The 26,768-nt window shown below is 39.2% G+C and overlaps 1 protein-coding gene across 6 annotated transcripts in view; it reads left to right on the top strand.

The window, feature by feature from the left end:
* Positions 1–26,768, top strand: part of grip2a (glutamate receptor interacting protein 2a) — a 30,548-nt gene that overhangs the window by 667 nt on the left and 3,113 nt on the right. The window contains exons 1-23 of one of the 6 annotated variants that reach the window (XM_072449731.1): positions 1,283–1,541; positions 5,772–5,852; positions 6,730–6,865; positions 9,901–10,046; positions 10,310–10,393; positions 10,743–10,818; positions 12,324–12,469; positions 13,299–13,446; positions 13,792–13,961; positions 15,933–16,058; positions 16,832–16,993; positions 19,140–19,326; positions 20,231–20,376; positions 20,453–20,533; positions 20,769–20,832; positions 21,397–21,542; positions 23,135–23,279; positions 23,448–23,587; positions 23,930–24,118; positions 24,363–24,522; positions 25,261–25,381; positions 25,749–25,970; positions 26,518–26,664. In XM_072449731.1, the coding sequence (XP_072305832.1) occupies positions 1,502–1,541; positions 5,772–5,852; positions 6,730–6,865; positions 9,901–10,046; positions 10,310–10,393; positions 10,743–10,818; positions 12,324–12,469; positions 13,299–13,446; positions 13,792–13,961; positions 15,933–16,058; positions 16,832–16,993; positions 19,140–19,326; positions 20,231–20,376; positions 20,453–20,533; positions 20,769–20,832; positions 21,397–21,542; positions 23,135–23,279; positions 23,448–23,587; positions 23,930–24,118; positions 24,363–24,522; positions 25,261–25,381; positions 25,749–25,970; positions 26,518–26,664 (3,063 nt within the window). In that variant the 5' untranslated portion in view covers positions 1,283–1,501. Of the gene's footprint in view, positions 1–1,282; positions 1,542–5,771; positions 5,853–6,729; positions 6,866–9,900; positions 10,047–10,309; positions 10,394–10,742; positions 10,819–12,323; positions 12,470–13,298; positions 13,447–13,791; positions 13,962–15,932; positions 16,059–16,831; positions 16,994–19,139; positions 19,327–20,230; positions 20,377–20,452; positions 20,534–20,768; positions 20,833–21,396; positions 21,543–23,134; positions 23,280–23,447; positions 23,588–23,929; positions 24,119–24,362; positions 24,523–24,932; positions 25,382–25,748; positions 25,971–26,517; positions 26,665–26,768 lie in introns of those variants that run through there. The other 5 variants (XM_072449732.1, XM_072449730.1, XM_072449729.1 and 2 more) reach the window with 5 other exon arrangements.

Here is a 26,768-nt window from a genome sequence, read left to right as displayed (position 1 = left end):
CAATATTGCATCTAACCTAGCTGCAATAGGGCGATTTTTGTCTTTTAAAAAAAAATTGTGCCAGCCTTTTTTATTTTCAGTAAGATCTAGGCAAATAGTAAATAATAATATTTTTAATTTTCATAAAATGTCCCAAACTGGCTCTATCCACATTTTCAGGGTTCTACAATATTTACCTGCCTTTATATTGCCTTATTTATTTTTAAAACATTACATGAGGGGGAAATGTACAGATTTCGTTTTCCTGCCATACATAAGTGTAAGGAAAAAAGTATAAAGAAAAGTTTCCAATTGATGCCTGAAACATTGAGGATTGTTTCCTAGTCAGTGTCTGTTAAGGCCTAAGAAAAGTATATTTGAGCTACTCAAAGTTTTAATATAATCGGCCTTAATAAAGTCAGAGTTATTACATGAAAAATCTGCAAAGTATCTGGGTAGTAAAGCCTTTATAACATTAGCAGACAGATTCTTGGAGGCAGATGTCCAGTGCTATTTTGGACTTGTAATTCTTGTGGGATTTTACCCTGCAAATTTGAAGTACTATATTGAAATATTATACTGTATTTAAATAAGCTCTAATTCGACATTTGTCTGTATAAGAAGGGTGAAATAGAATGATTTTAGACCTATATTTACGGACTAAGCCAAGCCGACACCAGTTAATCTGATCTTCAATAAATCAGGACAAAATGTGGGTGTCCAGTCGGTTTGGTGTGTGAAAAATGTGATGAGGGCACTATATTACATAACAATACATTTGACTGTGCAAGTGTAACCTCTGAAGATCATAGCAACAACTCTATACATGTATGTCCCACACTGTGCCAGTGTTATGAAATACAGTATCACGAAGCTTTACATTAAGTGAGAAACGCAAAGGTGCTGGGTGTTGATTCTCAGTGAATATGGTGACGGTGTTAATTGAGCGGAGACTTGAGGAATGAGTGAGGTGCGAGTAGTTTTGTCAGGTCTAATCTTGGTGTGTTTGAGTGTCTGTGTGCGGCGTTGCAGGGGGAGGGACTGTCTCACTCAAGCCCTCCAAGGCTGAGAGAGCAAACACATTTACTCCAGCGCTGCTCCACAGACAGAAAGAGCGTATGTGCGAGCCGTGTGAACATAAGCTGCAAAATCCACAGGAAAAAAAGGGACCAACGCTGACTGCAGAGCAACAGCAGAGAGAAGAGGACGTGTGTGATATTTTTGGTCTTTGCTTTGGAGCTGGACAAATGCACATTGGCAGAAATAGAAAAGGATTATTATTATTATTATTATTATTATTATAACGGAGTCAGACGTTTATGGCAAAACGAAGAAGAAGTAATTATTCATATTTGGTTTGCAAGGAAAGACAATGGGAAAGGTCAAGCAGGATTTGGATCAAAGGAATGTGGTGAAGATGGTGATTTTGTAGAAATAAAAAGGGCTTGATCACACTTTGACTGTCGAGGTCATTGAGACATTTTGGATTGTATTCTATTTTTGTGGAGAAGTGGTGGCAAGCATGCTGTGCGGTCTGAGAAGAGACACCAAGAGCTGCATTGGTAAGAGCAACACACTTTGATGCTTGCAGCGTGAGGTCAAGTAACAGAGTGAAGAGGTCAGCCTTCACCTGGGCTGAAAAATGCCATTCATCTGAAAAATGCCATTCATCTGAAAGGGCAGGCGTTTGTTTTGGAAAGACACCATTTGCTGTGGGAATGTGTGATGCCCAAACTGTGGCGCATGCAATTGAAGAGTATGTCATATAATGTTTCTCAAACTTTGATTCAACCAATAATTTGAAGTGGAGCCGTGTGAGAAATCAAATTGAATCGAGATCTGTTCATTTCTAATCAGCTGTGATCGGCCTGGGTCATTTTAATTATTTTTTATTGAGATGTCTACAGCCAATCCGCAGTCAGTAAAATCATGTACAGGTAGTTTGGAGCAGAGTTTGGAGCTTGAAGGAAGACATTTGACAGTTTTTTTTGTGTTTGACAATTGACAATGATTAAAAGTCTGTCTTGTTTCTGTTCAGGGAATGTGTATTAAAAGCTTTTTTTTATCTACAAAATGAAATTCATCAATAGCCTACAAGGAAAACAATCAAGATTCCTTTTTTTGGTCATAATAAACTAACTCTTGCTGCCTGGTGGTCAAGTGGTTTAGGCGGCAGCACATATGCCAGGCTCCATGTGCAGCTAGCCACAGTGTTGTGGGTTCAAATCCCGGCTTAGATCATTTACTGCATTTCCTCCCTTCTCTTTCTTCCCCATTTCACACTCTGCTGCTGTCTAATAAAGCAGCTTACAGGCCATATATATATATATATAATAAAAACAACACCTCAACTCTGATTAAAATCCTGATTTAGTTTAATTTATTTGTGTCTTTTCTTTTCTTGGTTAAGGTTTGGTTTAACTCTTGATTAGTTTTGTTCTTGTCTGGTCATAATGGAGATGATTTAGACTTGAATTAGAGTTAGTCTGAACTAGACTAAACTGAACTAGTCCTTGATTTTTCCCTATTTAATTATTGTTCAGACCAGGTCATATCTTCATTAAGTCCATTCATGGTTCTTGTTTGGCCCTTGTTTAGTTGCACTTTCTTGAACAATTGTCTTGTTTAGTGTTGGTTTAAAATTAGCCTGATAAAGTGAAGTGGGTCTGGTGAGGCCCTGCTTTAGGTGATATCTGAAAATAGCATTATGATTTCATTGTCACAGATTGGCCCATCCACATTTAACCTAGATTCTGATTGGTTATTAGAGGCACCATGGCATGCACTCAATCCAGAATTAATTAACCCACCGTGAAATTGTTTTTACCCCTCCATCTTGTGCTGTGTGGTCATGGAAAAGGTCAGTGAAGGGCTAAAGACATCTTTTGAAATCACGGTCACAGACGGCCCTAGAAATGTTTTTAGAAATTCAACATTCCATTCGACCAACAACACAACAAAGAAGATCTGAAAGGTTTTTGTTTATTATTTTACATTGCCACAGGTGTAATTTCTGTTGAACTATTGTTTTCTGAGTTTTCTGAGAGTTAAGCGTTGCAGTTAAGTTAAATAAAGTATAGTCCTGGGTTTTCTCGTTGCCACGCTGTAGTAGTATGTGTCACGTGCAGAGGAGTGCTCCACATAACCCCCAGCTAATGTTGCCTTTTGATTGCAGTGACAGCTGCTGGACTGTCAGGGCCCTGCGGAGCCGCGTGGTTTGGAGGCTTTTGCGCAGCGTTATGTGCTGTGGATGTGTCACTTACTGTATGTGCACAGCTGACCAGGACATTTGTGCAAAGAAGTGTTTCAAATTTAATCTAAACCCATGCTTATGTCATACAGCTAAAAACATAAAAGACCGCAGTATTTTTCCAGGCCATTATTTAGCAGCTCTAGTATTCAAAGGCTCAACACTTCTGGAAAAAAATTTAGCAATTTACACATTGTAATTACCATTAGATTTCTAATTTATGTTTTTACATTAAGATTAATTTCAAAGTGCAGATAAAGTAAGTGACATGTCCCGGAGCAGTAACGAATGAGATAAACTAAAAGAGAACAAATATATCTCAGTTAGCTGGCTTTATGATAATTGTTCATAATTTTTATTTGTAGGGCAAACTTGTATTTCATAAATAAATGAACAGTTTTGCCGTTTTCTAAATTTGACCAAAGAAATTACAATAAAATTTGCAATTATTCTACGGTAAGTTATTCTTCTTATGTAAAAAATATATAATAATACTCCCAAAAAAGCAATGCAAAATGTATTCATAATTCTCGTTGTATTTTCCAGAGTTAGTAGTGTTAAATAGTTAAATCCAGTGAGAATATTTCTGAGTCTTAGGCATGAGTCATACCCCGAGGCTGATTTGACTCTAGTACTTGTACTGCTCAAAGGCACCAGGGACAGTCTTGGATCACTGTCCTTGGGCTTATTTTCAAATGTAAACTGGAGTGCAGAGAAAAGCTTCGGATAAGAATCCCTCAAAGCGCTCCATTCCTCCGCTCAGCAGTCTTCAAAAATCAACATTTATAATATCAAAAGAAAGGCCCATAAATGTCACTTCCTTCCAGGCCCTTCACTTTTAAATCGTTCTATTACAGTGCTCTTTGGAGCTTGACAGCTTTAGGTCATGGTAACTTTTGCCTTCTGGCCTGTGTTGCTTGCCATTTAATTCATATTTTTCATGAATACCTTTAAATATTATTAAATTAAATATGAATTTGAATTATCATTTTTTCCTCTAGTAATACTCAGTTACACCGTTTAGAGTTGAACACATTTTATTACCATTGTACCGTCAAAGAATTCCTGTGCATTACTTGAGTGTTTTTCTCAAATTTGGGTTTGAATGTAAGTCAAGCAGAACGATTGGTGTTCCTATGTAAAAAAGCCTTTCTCATAAAATAGACTGAATACTTCCCTGGTTTGTAGGGCAGCTGCTGAAAATGACATGAAGATGATAATTTTCTCTCCATGCACGAACAGTCTATTAACCGCACGCTGCTCCTTCAGGAAAAGCCCCGTGGTTTAACTGCATAGATTAGTGCAAATGTATTCTCATGGTAAAAGGCTGGGTTTGGGAGAAGAGCTATTTCAGTCCAAGACCATTCCTCTGGATGTCATGGAGACACTGAGGAGTGACCCCGTAGGTTTGAGTTCACATTGTGTTACTGTCTGCTGAATAAGGCTTAAAGCTCCCTGATCTCTCCATTGCACTTCAAAGCCGTAATATCTCAGCGGTATGTTTCATCGCTGTCCTTTTTGATAAACCCGGATGGAAATGCTAAGAAATCAGGGCTAAAACTGAAAAAAATAAAGAAACTAGGTTATGACAGAATCAAGAGTGAAAGCAGAAAAGAACTTGGGTTGTAATAAAATAATTGGTTTTGTCAAAATTATGAAATGTATGATATTTTGTCTGAATTAATAACAAATAAATGCTGCAATATGATTTTATGGTGCACAATGCAGAGGTTTTCAGTCACTTTTAAACTATGCTGGCCTATTTAACAACTTACAATTTACAATTAGAGACACCATTAACATTTCATGTGTCGTGTGCGCTGGAAATACTTCGCTGAGAGAAGTATTTTGGTTTTCAAATAGTCATGTCAGGTGGCATCTGTCACAATATGTATGTTATGGCAATAGATCACAGAGATTTATACCAATTGGTCAATGTGTTTCGTATCATTACACACCTAGAATGAACCAGGAAATAAACTTAACCAAGACCAGGGCTGGGATAGTTTGACTGAAATTAATATCTCTATATTTTTTAGAGTGTCCTGATACAATAGTTAGGCAATATTATGTCAGTTCAGCAGAAATGTGTTAATTATCTGAATGTGAAATATCTTAAAAATGAATCAGAAAAGTGCAGAAATATCACCTTATTTAACTTTACAACTTAACTATTTAATCTGCTCTTTCTTGCTATAAACTACATACTCAAAACAACATTAAAAACAACATTCAAAATATTATTTAAGTTTTGATATATTTCCCACCTCTAACCAGGAGTAAAAACATGACCAAACCGAAATTCAAACCACAAGTAACACCAGATTCAGGCCTAAACCTAGACTAATCCAAATAAAAACTGTTTAAAAAAGAAAAGAAAAAAGGAAGGAATGTAAACTGGACCAGAGCTAAACAAAGACTGATGACAAAACTTTAGACATTTTTGTCATTATCAGCGTTTCCATCACATTGGTTCACTTCATTTTAGTCTTTCCTGCTCTTTCAAACGTTGTTACCACACAGACGTGCTCTGTCTCCTCAGATGACGGACCATACTCGAAGGGGAACAAGGACTTGGGACCATGTGACCAATCACATTCCACCCAGCGGCACAGTCTTTCAGGTACTATAGGATCAAACCTGATTCAGCCGTGGTTTGTTTTGCCTCTGCTGTCTGATTCATGATGCTGGGCCAAGTCAGACTACGGTGGTCACGCTGCTCTGACGTCTTTACCAGAGAAACCTCAAACACGCGTCCCCTGTGTCTGGTTTGATGAAGCATTGTTTAACAGCGTCTAAATGCTTAGACATTATTAAAAATGCATGTGCGGCGTATCTGTCAGAAGCACTAAGGCCCGTGTAGGTGCCACACAGAGTCATTTAACAGTGCAGCACAATGTCAGTGAATTAAAAAGAGATAGAGAACAGTTCAGCCAATATGAATAAATGTTCTAAAATTAATCCATGATAGAGGAATTATTTTGTCTTTATTTGTCTAACAATCTGTCTCAAAACGGAATCACTGCTTAAAAGTTATAATATATTTCTTATTTTCTAACTTTTTAGAGCAATTTTTTACAAACAAGGCGGTGTAATCCCCATTTTGTCCTGGTAGAAGTAGAAGTTTTAAAATTCAACACGTTTAAGACTTGGATGGAAGTTCAAATGACAACCATTTTCTACACAATCTTTATATTTTATGTGACTGGAGTGGATAAGATGAAAAATACGGAGTTACTGATATGCACTGTAGAAATATCTTTGTAAATATTTCCTATTTTCATCCTTTCATTCCTGCTGTATTTTGAAGTGGCCGCTGCAAAGAGATTTAATCAGAAATCTAAAGGTAGTGAAGATGAAAGCAATCTATTGTTGCTGTAAATCTGAAGAGACAGAAAAGATGACTGTGTCCTTTGCCTTTGACTGCGTTGACGCTGTGGTGCTGGCTCTAAGCTGACAGAGCCTGTGTGTGTGTGTGTGTGTGTGTGTGTGTGTCTCAGAGGAGTACAGAGGAGTGACCACTGTGGAGCTGATGAAAAGAGAAGGGAGCAGCCTCGGCCTCACCATCTCCGGAGGCTCAGACAAAGATGGCAAACCCAGAGTGTCCAACCTGCGTCCAGGTGGGCTCGCTGCCAGGTGAGATCCCCTGTCTGTACCTTCTCCTCCTCCTCCGTCTGCTCCACGCTGCACAACATGCAAACAGATGTGTTATACTGCTCCTACAAAAGTACACCAACTGCTGCTTCACGAGCTTTTGCACTAACTGTTCGGAAGGTGTTTTTAAAAGATATATATATATATACCGGTAATCATGAGGCTAAATTTGTTTTTTTTTATTTACATTTTTATCTTATAGCTTACTGTTATTTTTATCCCATAGTAGATTTAAATTGTTTCTCTTTTGACTTATTCATTGTTCATTGTTTTATGTTGCACCGAATCACCAAGACAAGTTCCTACGTTTGTGAATTCTCCTCATTGACAATAAACCCTTTCTGATTTTTATTCTGATTCTGAAAATTTGCTGGCATAGGCCTTTAACTAACTGCAACAAATTAAGATAGTTCAAAAGGCATCTATTGATACCTAATTATCAAAATTCACATATAATATAATCACGTTTAAGTTACTGCTTTAATTTCAAATGCACAATTAGTGTTTTGAATTGCTACGCATTAGTTACTAAATGAACCGTAAGTTTATTTCACTTTATTATTCTGAAACTCTTTACCATTTACCATTACCAAAAAAAACCTCTGAAGATTTGGGATGATTAAACTGTGGGTGACGTCTCGCTGTGACACATGCACAGGACGACAAAGCCCTGTGAAAATGTCTTGGAAAGAAATGCCATCACTTGTCTAATCCAAGGAGTTGTTGAGACTGACGACACAGTAATTCTACCAAGCAGCTTGTCCTCCCACTGCTGTTTATCCTCCTAGAAAAGGCTGTGGATCAGTATTTTCAAGTTTTTCACACAAAAACATAACTAGACCAAAATTCTGAACTAAACTTGTTATCGCCATCTGACTCAATTTCACAACTACAGTATGTATTTGGGCCTCAAAACTCCTGCCATGGACACAATCAGTGGATATTTTTGGAATACACTTCTGGCATCTGTAAAAAGGCAATCACAAAAAAGTGGCCAAAAAAATTGCAAAAACTGGACTAAAGGACATTTGTTTTGGTCTTTAAGTGCCTTCATTTTCTTTTCTTTAAATGACCACTTTATTTTATTTTTATTTTATTTTATTTTTGAATCTACTCTCTCTTTTCTTGTTGTTGTTGATCTATGTTTTAACATTTTGAAAAGAGAAAAGAAAATCGAGTTATAGATAAATATAGAAAATAACAGATACAATTATTTGCGAGCTAAAACCAGGATTTAATTTGAACTAAGATCAGAATCCCCAAGGAAAGTCAGCAGTACTAAAAATAGATTCATTAAAAAAACAAAAAAAAAAAACACACATATTATCCAGAACTAAATATTAGTAAAAATATTTAAGTAGTTCAAAACAAGGATGAAAAAGGCCACTTTTAACATAGACAGAATTTAACCGGAATCACTGAAAATTCAGATACAAAAACACTCGCAGTGTCGTGAGTTTGAAACTCTTGAAACAATTCACTGCATGTCCTTCCCTTCTCTCTCATCCCAATTCCACGCTCAGCCGTCTGGTCTAATAAAGCCTCCGAGCCAAAATATCCTTTAAAAAACTGTTTTTGGGTGACATGGTGTGACGTGGCCTAGATGGTCTGGGATGTCTCGGGTCTGAGTGAGTGGCAGTGCCCAGAGGTGTGAGGGCCGGAGAGGGCAGACCGCGTATAACATTAATTAACCTCACTCAGAACTGAAGCCTGACTCAGAATGTCATATACGTGTGACAACATCTCACTCGGAGCGGGACCTTGAGGTGCTTTGCGTGATCCGACCCTCAGCGCTCCTCGCTGTATGTAAGTCTGTGGACCAGGGAGGCTGTAATCACATCACCATTTCTATCTGTCAAATCAAGTTTGTTTCCTTTTCAATAACTTCAGCGCTATATTTAAGTCTTCTGTTGTGTAGTCTTGTTGCAATTCTCATTTATCAGGTTTGAGTCTAGTCCAGCATCAACAGTAGTCTCCCTTTGAGGATGCAGATGTTAATATAAACATATCATCTAAAATTAACTTTACGTATTCGTTCATTCTATTCCTCAGCTCTTGCCTTTAGGGTTGCAAACTTATACTGACTACTTTGGGCTTAAAACTGGAAACATCTTGTACGATCGCAAACTGGAAACTCAATTTATTCTCACATTCATTTATTATGGACTCTGGATGTTACAATAACTGGAATATCGTAATATATTACTGTCACAATATATCAAATTACAAGCTCTTTGTTTAAAAGCATTGTTTTGATGCAGCAAAGAAAACAGAGGGAACTACAATTGACCATGATCCTTTGCTCTATATCAGTGCAGACAACGTTACAGAAAATAAGTCATTACGCACGTCTATATGGTTCTTTTTGGAATATGAGAGTAAAGATCCACATCAAAGGCTTGTAAAGTCATTTGAAAGGAAAAAAATGTGCTTTTCTACAATTCTGTTCAGTTCTGTGCTGCCTTTTCATAATATCTCAAGTTTCGATGAATGCATGTCCTGGTTTAACCATTGGGAGAAAGTCCAAAGTAGTAGTATAGCTTTTATTGTGACATGTTGTGCTATTTGAAACTCAATGCTTCTTTTTTAAAATTCTCATTTGATGCTCAAATAAATAAACAGTCGGACAAGCAGTTCAGTCAGTCGACCAAATGAGAAAATGTGTGGTGTTTTTGTACATGGATAGGCAAAACTAACTTGACAAGGAAAGCTGTTTCTCGTCTTTGCGAGGGGGCTTCACATCTGGACTTGTGCACCCTCGACCTCAGGGGCAAGTGGTCTATGGCCTTGAGGCAGACTGCGAAAGCTTTGACAGATACAAGACTGTCACACCACCACCACCACCACCACCAACACTACAAATAAACTAGACTCGGCACTTAATACTGACATACCAATACAAATATCACACATGAGGACCACCTGCCTAATATGCAGTTTACATGTATTTTCTCAGAACTGGCTTCAGCGAACAGTATGAAATGAGTTTTGAGTAAACTTGTTCTTTGTCTTGGTAGGAGCGACCAGCTGAATGTGGGCGACTACATCAAGTCGGTCAACGGCATTAACTTGTCAAAACTTCGTCACGATGAGATCATCAGTTTGCTCAAAAACATCGGCGAGAGAGTCGTGCTGGAGGTGGAATATGAGCTGCCCCCATTTGGTACATACGTTACAGTTTTTCATTGAGCAGCTGTGTTTTTGGTGATGCTGTTTTTGATATTCATTGTAGTTTGGAGTAAAAAGAGGAAATAGTTCATAAAGTGTCCGTGGTCTTTGTCTGCACTCTCTGCCGTGTGTTCTAGTTACCTGAATTAACCTCATACTCTTGTCACACCAATTAACATGTTGTAAATGTAAATATAGACGCAACATTACAGAAAAAGGATGCTGTGAAATTGAATGTTTTTGCTTCTCCTTTCACAGTTCAAAACCCTTCAGGAGTCATCACCAGGACAATAGATGTGTGTTTGCACAAAGAGGGAAACAGCTTCGGTTTTGTAATGAGAGGTATTTTAAATGTTGTTTAAATGTATGTTTAAAGGTTATTTCAAAATGCACTTGTACACAACTACTGCAATAGGTTTAACAAGGGTTTAGTCCACATTATTGCCTTAGCTGTTGTGTAGAAAAGGCTTTATGTCAGCACTTTATGTCAGCACTTATATATGTCTATACTTATACAAGCCATATACTCTCCCTTGAACACTTGGAGACTTGTTCTGACTGTGACCCAAGCCTTAAGCTTCATAACACAACACATACCCGAGGGCCATACTTTATCTACTGCTGCCCTATACTCATCAGTCACAGTATGTCGTTTAGTATTTTCTTTATTGTTAAATATTACATGTTTCAGGGGGTTTCCATGAAGACTGGCGCAGGTCCCGTCCTCTGATTGTTACGTACGTTCGGCCTGGTGGTCCTGCCGACAGGTGAGGCACACGCAGGACCTAATCCATTTAAGAAATACTGCTTTTGGGTTGTGGTTAGGGTTGACATAAGCATTGCATAGGAACATAGTAGCAATGTCTTTCCAAAGCGGCAAATATTCAACTAAATATAGATCATTTGTTTGTTCTTATGTCAGTATTCGCTTGTTTTGCTTGTTATTAAACTTGTATTTATTTATTTCAGCATCAGTTGAGGATTTTAAAAGAAGTATTGAATAGCATCATCAAGAGAGCAACAACATAAAAACAAACAAACAAACAAACAAACAAAAACAATGCTTGAGAAAACATGAATATGTGTTTTGATGTTTACGTCCTCCAGCGAAGTGACTGGACAGTGAAAGAATTTGATCTCTCCTTAAACAAGAAACTGTAAATCTAATTTTAGCAAGTTATTTGTTTATCCGTCCGCGTGTGCCTTTTCCTTCAGCACACTTACTACGTGTTATCTTCAAAGGCCACTGCTCATCCCGGGGCTAATTCAACATTACACTTTTCCTGTACAGAACTAACACAAGCATAACAGCAGCGCAAACATAATTCACCATCAAAGACTTCATGCTCCTTTATCTCATTTATTCTCACACTCACCTGGGAGCAAAAACTCGAGTGGAACTGTGAGATGATTTACTGTGACGGCTGCTGAAACGCACGTTCTTCAATTCTTTTCAGTTCAGCGTATTATTCGTTTTTGACAAACATCGCAACAGCAGTTTATTTCAGATCAGACAGATTCAAAACCACATCAGCCTCAATATGCAGCAAGTGTTGTGAAAGTGTTATTTTCTTGGGTTTTGTTTTTTTTAATTTACATACCGTATTTTCCGGACTATAAGTCGCACCAGCCAAAAAATGCATAATAGAGAAGAAAAAAACATATATAAGTTGCACTGGAGAATGAAATGCAGTTGCAAGTGTGAAAATAACAAATAATATCACATATAAGTCGCTCCGGAGTACAAGTATAAGTATATAAGTATAAATATAAGTATAAGTTGCGCCAATATAAAAATGTGCGACTTATAGTCCGGGAAATATGGTATTCATATCTAGTTAAAAGCCCCATCAGAGTCTAGCTGAGTATAGTGTTACAGATGGTGAGTTTGATGTATCTAATGACAGTTCAGAAATACTTTCACTAATATCTTTAAATACAAATCTACAAACTTGAAAAACACTGATAAATGTAAGTAAGAAAGCTTTTCAATAAGACCAGTCACCTACATATCAACTATAGTAATTATACCATAAACAATTTGAAATGTTGTATCTATTTTATATGTAAATTCTCTCAAATATATTGTGCAATATTCACAAATTGAAGTTAATTTACAATCTGAATAAATGCAAGAAACTTAAATAGAGTCATGTCAAAATGGGCTTTCTGCTTCGACAAACCACATCATTTATAATTGTGAACTTATTGCACAAACTTATTGCACAATCCCGAGTGTATTTTCTGATTGTACTCGTGTCATTTTCTCCAGAGAGGGCACACTGAAAGTCGGCGACCGTGTGTTAAGCATTGATGGGATGCCGCTGAACAGAGAGAAACACGCTGACGCTCTGACCGTCCTAATGCAGAGTGCTCAGGAGGCGCTGTTCCTGATCGAGTACGACGTTTCTGTCATGGGTGAGAACAAGACAAACACACACACACACACACAGACACAGCATATACAGTGTGTGTAAACTGTAGGTGTGCATTGTGTTTGTTATCTTCGATTACTGGACCTATAGAATGTAGTATATCCATGGCTGCTTATGAATGCCATATTTTCTCTTTATTTTGTTGGTCAAAAAGATTACAATACATTCCATTCTTAATCTTATTTAATAGATGTTGTGTAATGGATGTGGGTTAAATGTTTTGCAACTTGAAGATCACATGCATTATAAGCATCAAAATCATGATGAAAACTAACCATTTATTCATATTTGCACAGTGTTGACTATGCTATATATTTCGCAGTGAAGAGACACTGAACTGAGGACACCGCAGCTCATGTTAGATGTTTGGAGTTGATAAAAACATACGATACGAAGCTAAAGGGAAGACTAAATACTTCTAGTCATCACTTAAATGAAAACATGATATAACACATATAACAACTAAATATAAAGCATGTACTTTATAAAGTACATAATATATTGTTGGTATGTCTTTGCCAAGAAGTCAGAGATTTCTTGATGCAGCTGCAGCTAAATTACTGGGCTGAATATTCGGCTCTGGTCGGTGCAAAATGGGACATGTCACTAAGGACAGTTGGCACACATTAACCGCCTCACAGTTTGTATTCAGGGCTTCATGCTTCCTGCTCAGATAAAAAATGTAATGGAAATGGGAAAAAATGTCTGTAGCCTTTTACAATTTGCACAGAGATTAAATTACTTGAATATTTATTTTCCCAAATGAGAAACATCTTGCCTCTTATCTCATGTCTGCATGTTTTCTCTTTTAGAGGCTGTACAACAAGCCTCCGGCCCTCTGCTGGTGGAGATAGTGCGCGGCCTGTCATCGAGCCTGGGGATCAGCCTCACCACAGCCATCTACCGGGGCAAACAAGTCATTATTATAGACAAGATCAAGCCAGCCAGTGTGGTGGAAAGGTTCAACTCCCTTCTCTTTTTAATTATATGTGTAACAGTGCAAAATAAATCAGAAAAAAAGGGTGGAAAAAGATGAATAAACCAGACAAGGACGAGAATGTACTGATGAGGGACGTAGATACTATTGTGATATAAAGGTGTCGTAAAGGTTTTGGATTGTTTGGAATAAGAATAAGTATTTACCCCAGGACAAGATATTGTTATGTTTTCTTATTACCGGTTTGTCCTTCCTACTTTGGTTTATTGTCTTCTAATTTAGTATTTTGGTTTATGTGAAGTTTTGTACATTGAGAGCCATTTGAAAACCTTCAACTCTTCGATGCTTCTTTTTTCTGGTCTGAGCAGGTGCGGGGCGCTGAACGTTGGGGACATCCTACTGGCCATAGATGGGACGAGCACAGGGCACTGTTCACTGATGGAAGCCACGCAGCTCCTCGCCAGCTCCGGTGACCTCATCAAACTAGAGATACTTCCCGCCAATCAGAGCAGACTTCCTCTCCGGCCACAAGACACAGGTACCATATATGTGTAATGTTCTGTTAAATCATCTTTTAATTAAAAACAATATGTTGTTTCAGTAGTTACATGGTGAACGTGTTATCACATCTTTAGAATTGTCCTTTGAATAAACTGAACTAAAGCCTATTATATTGCGATCCATCACATACACAGTTTAATTGATTGATATGAGAATCCATATCTAGTCAAATATATAATTTTGTTTTACTATAGTATAATAATATATTTAACAATTATATTTTTCTGACATATGTATTTTAATCTATATAATAACTCCTCAATTGCACTGACACATTCTTATTTATTGACACATAAACACGTATTCTGCATCACAATCTTTTCAGGGCCTCTGCACACACTTCATCATTTATTTCTGGGTCAGCTGTGGCTTCAGTCCGTTAACAAGCATCATCAAACAACAGTAGCATTAAATCGTCCCTCTTTCCTTTGCCGCTGTACCAACACTATTATTCCATACTTTTGTAGAATCCAGATTTATTGTTGATATTGTTGTTTACCAGATTTTCATATATTAGAAGTAGATTTGTATTAATATTACATGTACATAACAACTAATCTTTCTGGCAAAACCTTCGTTAGCTTGTGGTTTTGTCTTGCTCTTATGATACATTACAGGACATTACCTTCTTGCCATTCAGTGTATTGAGTAAACACCGACTTTTTACAGCCAAAAGCCTGAGCAAGATTTGGGCTGCTATATTTAAGATGCAATTTGTTTAATCTCCTCCAGGGATTTAATAACACTGATACTGTCACATAAAGATTAGCAGTTAATGTTCCAACGCGCCATTTCCTCACAGCTTGCCTCAGGTGAGCTCAACATAAGCTGTGAAATAAGCTTTGTAGGATCTTAAGTCTTTCATGCAATTTAATATTGCCAGGTTGACCTGCAAATGCATCTAATAAACGCGCTGACGTGGCTCCAGTTATCCACGCTTTTTCACCAATTCCTTACATATCTCAGCTACTTAAAAGATTAATGCCTAGAAATTAAACCGCATTAATGCTGCATGTTACTAGAGACAAATCTTTTTCTACAGATCAGTCAATGTAATTATTCAGGTGGATATTTGCAGTGATGGAGGAGGTAATTTGTACTTTGACGCTGGTGATGAAATAACCAAATCTCATGGTTGTAAACATTTTCTTGCACATTGTGTCACATTTACATATCATTGGTATATTTATGTGATATATAGATTTTAAATGTATTTTCATCATCTGTACTTTTTGTTGTTCTGAGTTCTGTGATAGATAATTGGAAAATGTGAGACTGAAAATATCAAAATGGAAAAACAAATGTATTTTTAAGTAAAAGTGTAATATTTCAAATTGGCTGCAAATCAGGTTAGTGTCCTCCTCAACAAATGGCTCCACCTGTGCTCAATCAAGTCACAAGTCTGAAACAGAGCCAGTTACTTCCTGCCTCGGATGAGCACACGATGCCCAGCAGTCGATTTATTCATGCTTTTCTTTCACCTATGGACTCTTTGGAAAATGACATTTTTTAAAATGGTCTTCAATGTGCACTCAGCTTTTTGGAAACTTGCAAGCAGAAGTAATAGCCTATTCCTTTGTGTTCTCCGCTTGTTCAGTTGATTTGCACTCCACACACACACACACACACACGCACTAAGGGCTAATCAAGCAGAAGTAATGACTCTTGGCCAGTAATTCCCAAATAAATAAGAAAGATTCTTTGAACTGTTCATGTTGGACTTTAGATTATTTCCGGGTGCGTAGGGTGACTCGTTGCTGAAATTCTGGTTCTGGTCTAATCCCAAATTCTTTTTTAAATATTAGTTTAGATCTTGCTTCTCTTACATTCTTTTGTGTTCTCTTCATCTGTGAAAATATGCACTTTGTTATATTTTAACAGGTGTGGGGAAAAGCATTAGGTCTCATTGACAAATGCACTTGTCCTTTTTCCCATTTAAATTGTGTAGTGAAAGTTCAGAAGAGCAACCAACACCATCACTGGGACCAAAGCTTCTGCCATCCCCCACATGTGAGCCACAGCAAGACATGGAGCAGCCCCAGCCACCCACACAACCAGCAGGACCACTGCAAATGTAAGTGATCACAAGTGACAGCACCGCTACCGGCTACACACCACAGCAGGAGGGCTCTGGCACGTGTTGGAAGAACCGGTGCACTGAATTGGCTTTTTTGTCAAGAGTTTTCCATCTATGGCACTGTATTATTGAAATAACTGATGATATTTTATGATAATAGTATCATAATTGTTAAAATCTTTCTTGAATTTAATTAGTTTTTATTCAAAAGTATCAGCCTGGGTGTCATTGCTTTGCCTGGAATATTCTAAAGTTTTTGGAGGGAAGCAGTTGGCAGAGCCCCCACCAGAAAGCCACATAGTGCACCATTAACATGACTGAGGCTTGATTATGTACAATTTTCCTTTGTGCCTTTTTCAGTAATAATGAACCATTATTAAAGATGACAGAATAAACTAATAATACAAGATAGACTCGATCTATTTTTGGAAACGGTTGCATAATCTTATGTTAAACTGCTCTACTGCCAGCTGAATTGACTCAAATGATGATCAGTAATACTTTTTACTGAAAAAGTAATTCTTCCACTATAGCCTCATCATTACATTTATTGTGATGTAGATGTAAATCAATGCCCTAAGCCTTATTAAAGGTATCAGAAGTTTGTACACCTCTGTACCAGAGGCTAACAATTGTTAGTATTTTCTTTTTAAACTATTAATGGGGATAAATTGATAAACCAGCTATCGTGAACACCCCTGTAACTATCTTACATTAGCATGCAGACCTCTTTGAGTCGATACTATAAGAAAGTGTGTGTCTGCTTCCAGCCCTGGTGAGTGGTGGCTTCTCCCCTTCCTCCACAGTCACTTCAGGCTTCAGCAGTCAGGGGAGCAACACTTTGCCCTGTCCCAATGCTCCTGCTGCGCCCACCAGCCCCCGCAGCTCCACGGGCCAGAGGAGGACCAGGAAGAAGGACTACAAGAGTTCATGTAAGCTTGTTCACAGAATTGCATGCCCTTGTTACCTAAGAAAACAAGAACACTATAATATTTTCGTATGTTATCCCACTGTTTTGGTTTCTATTTCTTACATATTTTGTTACTTTTGTGTTTTTAATTTCCTCCCATTACCATAAAAAGTGTAAATGAGTTTGACTGAGTATTTGAGTTTTATTGTGTCTGCTTTCTGCTTGTAAAGAGAAATGGTAAAGTAGCTTTTGACTTTTCTGTGGTCATTGTGTAACAATGTTACTTAGGTATTTATTTATTTGTCTATGGGAGTTTTTGTTTATAGGAGATCTTCTGCTGAAAGTGTTTTTCAGACTTCCTATAAGTGATCTGTTTTCTTCTGTATCTGCCTCTGTATCTTCCTGCGTTGCACCAATGAAATTTCCCCATGTGGGACAATAAAGGAATATCTTATCTTATCTTATGAATCAGGTGTAGTAGGATCGAGGTAGGCAATATGATCCACAAAATAATATCAACATTGATGTTTTAAAATAACGCAAAATTCGACTACTGAATTAGTTGTAACTTCTACAAAGAACACTGGCGTTACTTGCAGTGTCATCTTCCAAAAGGGCTTCTGCACTGGTTTACAATACTTTTATATTTGTTCAGTACTTGAACCGCAACCAAGTTGTTGAATAAGCAGATTTTTGTTGTTGTGATCATCCCAAAATCCAGTTGTCTCGCATATTTCCCTATGTCTAGCCTTTTTTTTTCTCTTACCAAGCTATAGTAGAAAAAGCTTCAGTTGTAGTCATCTGGACTCAGTTTGCAAAAATAGACGTTTCAACTCTCATCCAAGAGTCATTGTCAATAACAGAATTTAGGTCGAGAACTCCGATATTAATACTGTTCTGTGGTAAGACCCGCCCATTGGGAGGAGCCTTCCTGAAGTAGAAAGAGTTGTTTGTTTCAACAGAAACTCCCCCTTGTATCTACCGAGCTAGCCTATTCAGAATCTTAATGGGCTATTAGAATCCTCTTTGTCTTTGTGAGACCCTGGCTCAACCACCCTGAGTACCTGATTAGCATCTGAATGTCCTCTACCTTTCCAGGGGTTCAGTAACCCATTATAAATAACAGGAAGATTAAACCTTAGCCCTCCATTTCTGTTTAAAGAAGGTCTTTCTTTTTTAACAAAAATAGCTTCCTTAACTCCTCTTTCAAACCATCTTTTCTCCCTGCTTAAAACCTTCACCTCACCGTCTTCAAACGAGTGATTAGAGGCTTCAAGATGGAGATGCACGGCGCTCTGAGGTCCTGAACTAGTATTTCTTCTGTGCTGATAAAGCCTCTTGTGTAGAGGCTGTTTCGTCTCACCTATGTAACGTTCTTTACAGCTTTCTTCACTGCATTGGATCGAATAAACTACATTGCTCTGTTTTTGAGTCGGCAACTTGTCCTTTGGGTGAACCAGTTTTTGTCTTAAAGTGTTTCCTGGTTTAAAATAAACAGGGACTTCGTGTTGTCTAAAAATTCTCTGCAGTTTTTCCGAGAGGCAAGACACATAAGGGATAGAGACACCCTTCCTTCTCTGTTCAGTTTCCCTTTCCTTTCCCTTTCCAGAACCAAGAAGCAGGAGAAGATTCTGAATAGGCTAGCTCGGTAGATACAAGGGGGAGTTTCTGTTGAAACAAACAACTCTTTCTACTTCAGGAAGGCTCCTCCCAATGGGTGGGTCTTACCACAGAACAGTATTAATATCGGAGTTCTCGACCTAAATTCTTTTATTGACAATGACTCTTGGATGAGAGTCGAAACGTCTATTTTTTCAAACTGAGTCCAGATGACTACAACTGAAGCTTTTTCTACTATGGAACACGCCTGGACGAATGAGGGATTACACCGACATATCTTACCAAGCTACTTTTTTTTCTTTTCTTTTTTCAATCCTTTCCATCTGTTCTCACCTCTTCTCTTGAGTTGCATCTTTGAGGCCTGATTTAAACTTGTCTGACAGGTTAAGGTCATCACTTCTTTTTCTTCTTCATTCACTCCTTTCTCTGTTTTTGTGGGTGCGCGTCAGTTCTCCTTACTCACCACACTCTCCTGCCTCACCACTCTCTCCTGCTATCTCCTCTGCGTACATTATCTGCCACTTTCTGTCTCTCTGCCTCCCCCACAGTGTCTCTGGCCTCCAGCTCCGTGGGCCCTGGAGGTCAGGTCTTTCATGTGGAAACAAGTGAGGTGGTCCTGAGGGGAGATCCGCTCACAGGTTTCGGGATACAGCTTCAGGGAGGTGTCTTTGCCACAGAGACACTGTCTGCTCCCCCAGTCATTCGCTTTATTGAGCCCGACAGCCCGGCCGAGAGGTAACATACTCAGACACGCAATGAAAAAAACAAAAATCACATCATAAGTCACATTCAACTTGGGACTTGTGCTAATCAAGGCAATGAACAAATGGCACATGCAGAATGTATCTAAATTTAGCCTGGTGTCCCTTTTTTCAAATATTTGGGATCCAGATTTTGTCACCAACAAAATCTGAATAAAACCTTTTAGCTTCTTAATCTTATTGGGTATTAGAGATGCATTTTTTAAGGCTTTTTAAATACACTATTTGGTTCAAAATCTGCATAATATTGTGTTAGAGGATTATGTTGCTGTATATAAGATGCAGTTGATACAGCAACATATTTCACATAGTCACTATATTGTAGTGAGTGGATCCATGCTTCAACATGCAGGATCATTTGCATCTTCTTGACTTGGAGCCTGTCTTTGATCTGTCAGATTAGTGGTGGGTCTTTGGTCTGCGGTCCTGCAAGAGTAGAGCTGTAGGTGACAGTAGTGACTAGTATTGCAAGAGTTATATGCAAGAGACACTAGTGGAAAAGGAAGTGAATTAACATTGGCTGACAGTTTTTCAGGCATTGAAAACAAAATTGGAGGAATTTTAAATATGTCACATGAGGGTTTCCTTAATCCTGTCAATTTGAGCCTACTTTTCATGTGTATTGTGGCCTTAGTTATACAGAGATGATGCATTTGGCACAATGTCTCTCATACATTTACATTTATGTCAACAACTTTATGATGATCCTACAAATTTGACAAATTGGATCTAGATGTGTTGGTTTGTGGTAATGATTTTCAATTAAAAATCATTCACACGTTTTATTTTGTGACCATGAGCCTTGGTTGAATTAAGTAAAACCTGTACACATCTGAGAACCACTTCGCTATGATGTATTGTAATATTCCTGTCTTCAGGTGTGGGCTGCTACAGGTCGGAGACAGACTTTTATCCATAAATGGGATTCCTGCTGAAGATGGCACTTTGGAGGAGGCTCACCAGCTCCTCAGAGACTCTGCTTTGGCCAACAAGGTCACACTCGAGATTGAGTTTGACATCGCAGGTGTTGCATTTTATCACATCTATGCTGTATTATGTAGGGCATTTTTGACAGTTCTTGTGTTTTTATTTTCCACTAGAATCTGTGGTCCCAAGCAGTGGCACTTTTCATGTGAAACTTCCCAAGAGAAGAGGGGTGGAGCTTGGCATTACCATCAGTGGTAGGTGAATATAATGAAATCACCAACAGGGGGTGCTGTTGTTCTATCCATTGAGCTTCATAAATACTGCTAAAATCAATGTTCTGTTGGATAAACCCAAGCCTCAAACCACCAGGGCTTATTAACCCAGAGTAATGCAGATGCACACCAGCTGCCATTGTAAATATTTGTAGTAGATGTGTGGATAAAGAGCAGAGTCAAAGATGACTTGAAACTTACTTTTCTCCTTCTCCAGCAAGTAAAAAACCTGGAAAGCCCCTCATCATCTCTGAAATAAAGAGAGGAAGCATAGCACACAGGTATGTCATATTTTATTACTTAATCTGATGTTTACTGGTCACTGGGTACTTTCTCAACACCTTTTAATTGGAAGTTAATTAGAATTATCAGCAAATCTTTATAATAGTTATTTAAATTTCTCATTTGTTGTTACTGTCAACATTGACCTAATTGTTAGACCTCATCACTGTATTATATCATATGATAAATAAAAGTGAACCACGCTGTAATACAAGCCTAATTGGATTACATTATGAAAACTAGAGTGGTGGCACAGCCACATTTCATCACAGGCTCAAGGCTGAGGTGATGGTCACCTCTAAAGTTCCCAAACAGATTTACAGGAGCTAAAGGATTCAGCTAAATGGATTCAGTCAGTGACAGGCTAGGTTAATGTACTGCTCAAAAGAATTTTGATTATTATTCAGACCTAGTGATTAACATTACCCCATCTTACTCCTTTAGTTAAATCTTGTTTTGTTGAAGATACAGTTTTCATCAGTGAGCTTTTAACATTATATGCTCGATAAACCTTATCAAGAAATCAATACATTTAGCGTCCCGGTTCTATCTCTTGTGTCCAGAACAGGAACTCTGGAGCCGGGGGACCGGCTGTTGGCCATAGACAGTGTTCGTCTGGAGCACTGCACAATGGAGGACGCCATGCATGTCCTAAACCAGGCTGAAGACATGGTCAAACTACGGATACAGAAGGACGAGGATAATATTGGTACACATTTATCATAACTCTGTAACCACGGGTCACAGCTGGAGTAGACCCTATACACTCTGCTGTTGGTTTCAACATTCACTCCTATAATTCATAATAATAATAATAACTTTTATTTATATAGCGCTTTTCAGTGACCCAAAGACGCTGAACATACATAAAAAGGGGGGGGGGTATTTACAGACAGGGGGGACAACACGTACAATACACATTAATATACAGATAAAATGAACAAGACAGAAGAAGTAGAGAGAAAAAGATGGGGATGTAACAGGGGGTAGAAGAGTAGGCAATGGGGTAGAGGAGGCTAGGGGTAGGGGAGGTCATAGGCTTGGGTGAAGAGGTATGTTTTTAGGCGGGATTTGAATGTTGTGAGTGAGGGAGAGTGGCGGACAGGTTGGGGGAGGGAGTTCCACAGTCGGGGTGCTGTTCGGGAGAACGCTCTGTCGCCAAAAGTTGAGAGTCGGGATGTTGGTGCAGTCAGGGTGAGAGAGGAGGAGGATCGGAGAGCTCGGGTGGGGCGGTGGGGGATGAGGAGGTCAGACAGGTAGGGGGGGGCAAGGTGGTGAAGAGCTTTGAAGGTGAGGAGGAGTATTTTAAAGTTTATGCGCTGCTTGATGGGGAGCCAATGGAGAGAGCGGAGAACGGGAGTGATGTGATCACGGGACCGGGTGTGGGTGAGGAGGCGGGCAGCGGAGTTTTGGACCATTTGGAGTCTATGGAGGGAATGGGAGGAGATGCCAGTGAGGAGGGAGTTGCAGTAGTCAAGGCGGGAGGAGATGAAGGCATGGATGAGGGATTCAGCAGCGGGGAGGGTGAGGCAGTGTCGGATTTTGGCGACGCGGCGGAGGTGGAAGTATGAGGTCTTGATGATGTGGCTGACATGGGGAGTGAAGGAGAGGGTGGGGTCCATGATGACACCGAGATTGCGTACCAGGGTAGAAGGGGTGATGGTCGAGGTGTCGATGCTGAGTGAAAAGGGACCAGTTTTATTGAGAGTGGATTTGGTGCCAATGAGGAGGAGCTCTGTTTTGTCACTGTTCAGTTTGAGGAAGTTGAGAGTGAGCCATGATTTTATTCTAGAGATGCAGGTTTCGATGTGGCTGAGGGGAGGGTTTTGGGTGGATTTGGTGATGAGGTATATCTGGGTGTCGTCAGCGTAGCAGTGAAAGTCCAGGTTGAGTTGGCGGAGGATGTGACCAAGGGGGAAGATGTAGCAGATGAAGAGGAGGGGGCCGAGGACTGAGCCCTGGGGGACCCCTGCGTTACTGGGGAGAGGGTGGATGAGTGACCGGAGAGGGAAATGAACTCTTGCCTGTTGGTGAGGTAGGATGTGAGCCAGTCAAGTGCAGAGCCCTCAACACCCAGTTGGCGCAGCCTTTGTAGGAGGATGGAATGGTTTATAGTGTCAAAGGCTTGATAAACACTTGGAGTCAGTTTTCTGTGGTGACCATAAAATGTACATGGCAGTTTCAGTTTTTAATCTCAAATAATAGCCTTGGCGTTATTCACATTAAAACGGTGTATTATTACAAATGCATTAAATGGCATTTAGAAAGATATGAAGAGTTTGAATAATATATCTTTTCTAGATGAGTTAGAAATGTCTGGTTCTATAATCTACACCGTTGAGTTGAAGAGGTACAACGGACCACTGGGCATCACCATTTCTGGCACAGAGGAGCCGTTTGACCCCATCGTCATTTCTGGCCTGACCAAGAAGGGACTGGCCGAGAGGTGAGCAGGGGTTGTGAGAGAGGTGAAGAAGTCGACATGTAAGGCATGGCTAATTTTATGTGGACCCTCTCTTTAGTGAGAGGATTTACTGTTTCACAGCTGTATTGCTCTCACAGTGCACTTGAGGCCACCACAGTCTTGCGTAACATTTTCTTTTTATCCATTCAGAACAGGGGCCATCCATATAGGTGACAGGGTCCTGGCCATCAACGGAGTCAGCCTCAAAGGGAAACCGCTGAGTGAAGCCATCCACCTCCTGCAGATGGCTGGAGAGTCAGTCACGCTCAAGATCAAGAAGCGACCGGACCGTGAGTGATTTAAGGTCTATCGTGGGCGACTGCGACAAAGGCGGGCAGCAAGCAGCACAATGTAACTGTAGATTGTTCCTGTGGGCCATCTGTAGTTGCTTGTAGAACCCAACCAAGTAATACTACTACAACAAAACGATGAGTGAAAAGTTAATTTCTAAAACATAAAACTGCTAATTGACTGATACAACAGACTGACAGTGATTTGTAAACTTTTTGTAAAAAAGTCTTAGGCCTCTTTAGTGTGGGCATGATAAAGAAACATGCATTTATGCCTTGTACTGTGTTGATGATCTGCCAAAATATTTTTTTAAATGGATAAAATCTCTGGTTTATGTTCAGATTCAGACACTAGGCCATTGTCGTACAGTGAGGCTGGATACCTCTGTGACATGGACGATGAGCTGACAGACTCTCATAAAACCTATAAACTGTCTGAGGCTTATTCTGCCACAGTGCCCAGTGTGGACTCTGCCATGAGCTCCTGGGATGGGTCAGGGTTTGACACTGGCTACAGCAATCAAGGTAGAGGTAATGTCACCCCATTCTGAACATGAAATTCACTGTCATCCATGTTAAAGCTGTTTCATGTTTGTTAAAATACATATATATATATATAATAGTATTATGCATGTTTTGTTGCATCATGCGCACTGTTTAAGTAACTTTGTCCCACATTTCTGGGTTTTGCCCCCAATTTATAAATAAGCCTGTTTTCTAAATTGTAAATCTTTTTAATATCTCCCCCCAACTTATTGTTTTTTACCTGTGCTAGGTTCATATATTCACAAACCCTCTGACTTGTTGCTAAATGCCAGTGATTGGCAACAATCAAAGCACAGGAGTCAATCTGGCTCCAACTCTACAGGCCTGTCCCATCACACACTGCTGTTCGATACAAGGTTTACTGAAGACGAGTGGGACAAAGTACCGGGGTAAGACTTGGTGTTTACGGAGCTTCAAACTTAAAGGTTTCTTGTCGTCTTTGTAAATAATTTACAGTTGCATGCAAACATTTTCAACTGCTGTAGTTGAAGTGAGTGTATTTCATCAGTTCAAATCAAAGCATAAAAATGACTGAGACGCAGATACTGTAAAGAAGCTGTATTTGGCCGAGACTGCATCGAATGTTGCAGTTTAATCTTTATAATTCTATTAAAACAATTTACTTTCTGTCTACTGAACTGATTTAATGACTATGGTCCAACTTTGAGATTCACCTTTCATTTTCATTTTTCTTGTATGTCTATCCTTGTAAAAAGTCTGCTGCACAATCTGAATTTCTTTTACTTTTGTGCTTTTGTGTCTGTACGTTTCCAACTGTCCTTTTTTCTTTCTTTCTCAGGTATTCACTTTCCCATCTGCTTTACTAACCGTCTTCAGCCTTCTTTTGCTGTCTGTCACCTTTTTTCAAGCAAATTATCTAAAATACTGATAAGCAGAAGCATTTATGGACATTTAACCCTGATCCAGATACATTTTTTTTTTTAACATTTTCCTTTTTAAGGTGACATTTTTAACTATTACTACTTTTCTCTAGTTGACTCTTTTACTGTAAAAGAAATAAAGCTTTAAACTCCCTGCCCCACCTACATCTCCCATGCTGTGTGCTCGGAGGTCCACATGAAGACAACGTGGACTCTCTCATAATCTTGGTTCCATCGTTGTCATAGATTTGTCAGCCCTCCCCGCTGCCAGAGGACACTGAACCACTCTGACGACTCAAGTTTTTGGTCCCAGGCCTTGCAGGACCTGGAAACCTGTGGCCAATCTGAGATCCTGCGGGACTTGGAGGCAAGTCTTTCATCTCTTTTCCCTGTCACACACAATCTGCGCTGCACTATATTTATACTTATACACCGTCACACCAGCTTATGATAATCTCAATCATATAATCTGCATCAGTACAGCAGATGCCTTTGCTGGATTTAACAGACGGCCATTTGCAAACATGCATTGGCCAAATACAGGTTTTTCACTGTTTGTGAAGTAATAATGGCTTTTAGTCTGCAGTCCCCCCTCCATGTTCACGTGCTTGGGGTGGGCAAAAATACTACTGGTTGTCACCCCTTGCAATTATCATGATTACGTTTCACGGAATGGTCCACATTATGACTGAAGGCCTCATTGTTATGTTTATTTGTGTTTTGCCCTTCTGCAGGCCTCAATGACGGGTAGTGCTTTCAGCCTGTATCTGGAAGAGTCTAATAATCTTGAAGACTCAATATTTCAGCCAGAAAAGTCTCCTTTTAAAAAGGAAACTATGGAGTCCAAGAATAACAAACTGAACATGTCCAACGTACACCGCAAAATATCCAAGAAGGAGGACGCAGAGGAGGATAAATGTAATGGTCTAGCTTCTACGGTCCTCGAACTTCAAAAGGTAGATATAGGGACTTTTTTCATACAAAGCCTTTGCACCATGCTTCGTCACACAAAATGGTCATGGTCATAAGTTGGTCAGATTGCAGTTTTGATGCACCTGAGATAAACTGCCTTGTCCACAGGGATGAATATGTTCAGAGCAGCAGGGCTCTGGAAAATTGGGCTCAGAGGAAATTGGCATGTCAGGACAAGCACATGAGGCTGTTTTGGTCGCTGTGTATTTACAGTGTGTGTATTTCCTCTCTGGCCATATTATTTACACCTGCTATATCTAAATGCAAACAAATATGAAATGTGTGTCTCTTTTTGTACCTATTAATGTGACTGCCCTTGTCTATGTGTATGACTTTGTGAAAGACGAAACCCCCCTTGTTTACCTTGGCTGTACCGAATGCAATGAAGGCTAATTCATGTGGAAAATGATGTTTTGACTTGACACATTTCTTACCATCTCTGAAAGTCATCTCGGTGTACAGTTCTTTGTGTACTGATGATTCAACACAGAAGCTTTAAACTGTGCATAAAACGTCTAACTGTATTTGCAGATAACAATCAGGAAAGATGCAGAGAGCCAGGACTTTGGCTTCAGTGTTTCTGATGGACTTTTGGAGAAGGGGGTTTATGTGAACATGATCCGTCCTGAGGGTCCGGCTTATCAGGGAGGACTAAAGCCCTACGATCGCATCCTCCAGGTTTGTCCAATTGTGTTATAACGAAAAGGTACATTAGAATCAGAAGTTCAAATTAAACACGCATTAAGCGCACATGGTTCAGTATTTTCAAAATACATATAAAT

This window comes from Eucyclogobius newberryi, unplaced genomic scaffold (genome assembly GCF_026437365.1).
Source record: "Eucyclogobius newberryi isolate DKJ021-1_F unplaced genomic scaffold, fEucNew1.0.hap1 SCAF_17, whole genome shotgun sequence".
In the NCBI taxonomy this organism is placed as follows: domain Eukaryota; kingdom Metazoa; phylum Chordata; class Actinopteri; order Gobiiformes; family Gobiidae; genus Eucyclogobius; species Eucyclogobius newberryi.
Note: the sequence above shows the minus strand (reverse complement) of the source record. Positions and strands in the feature narration are given on the sequence as shown.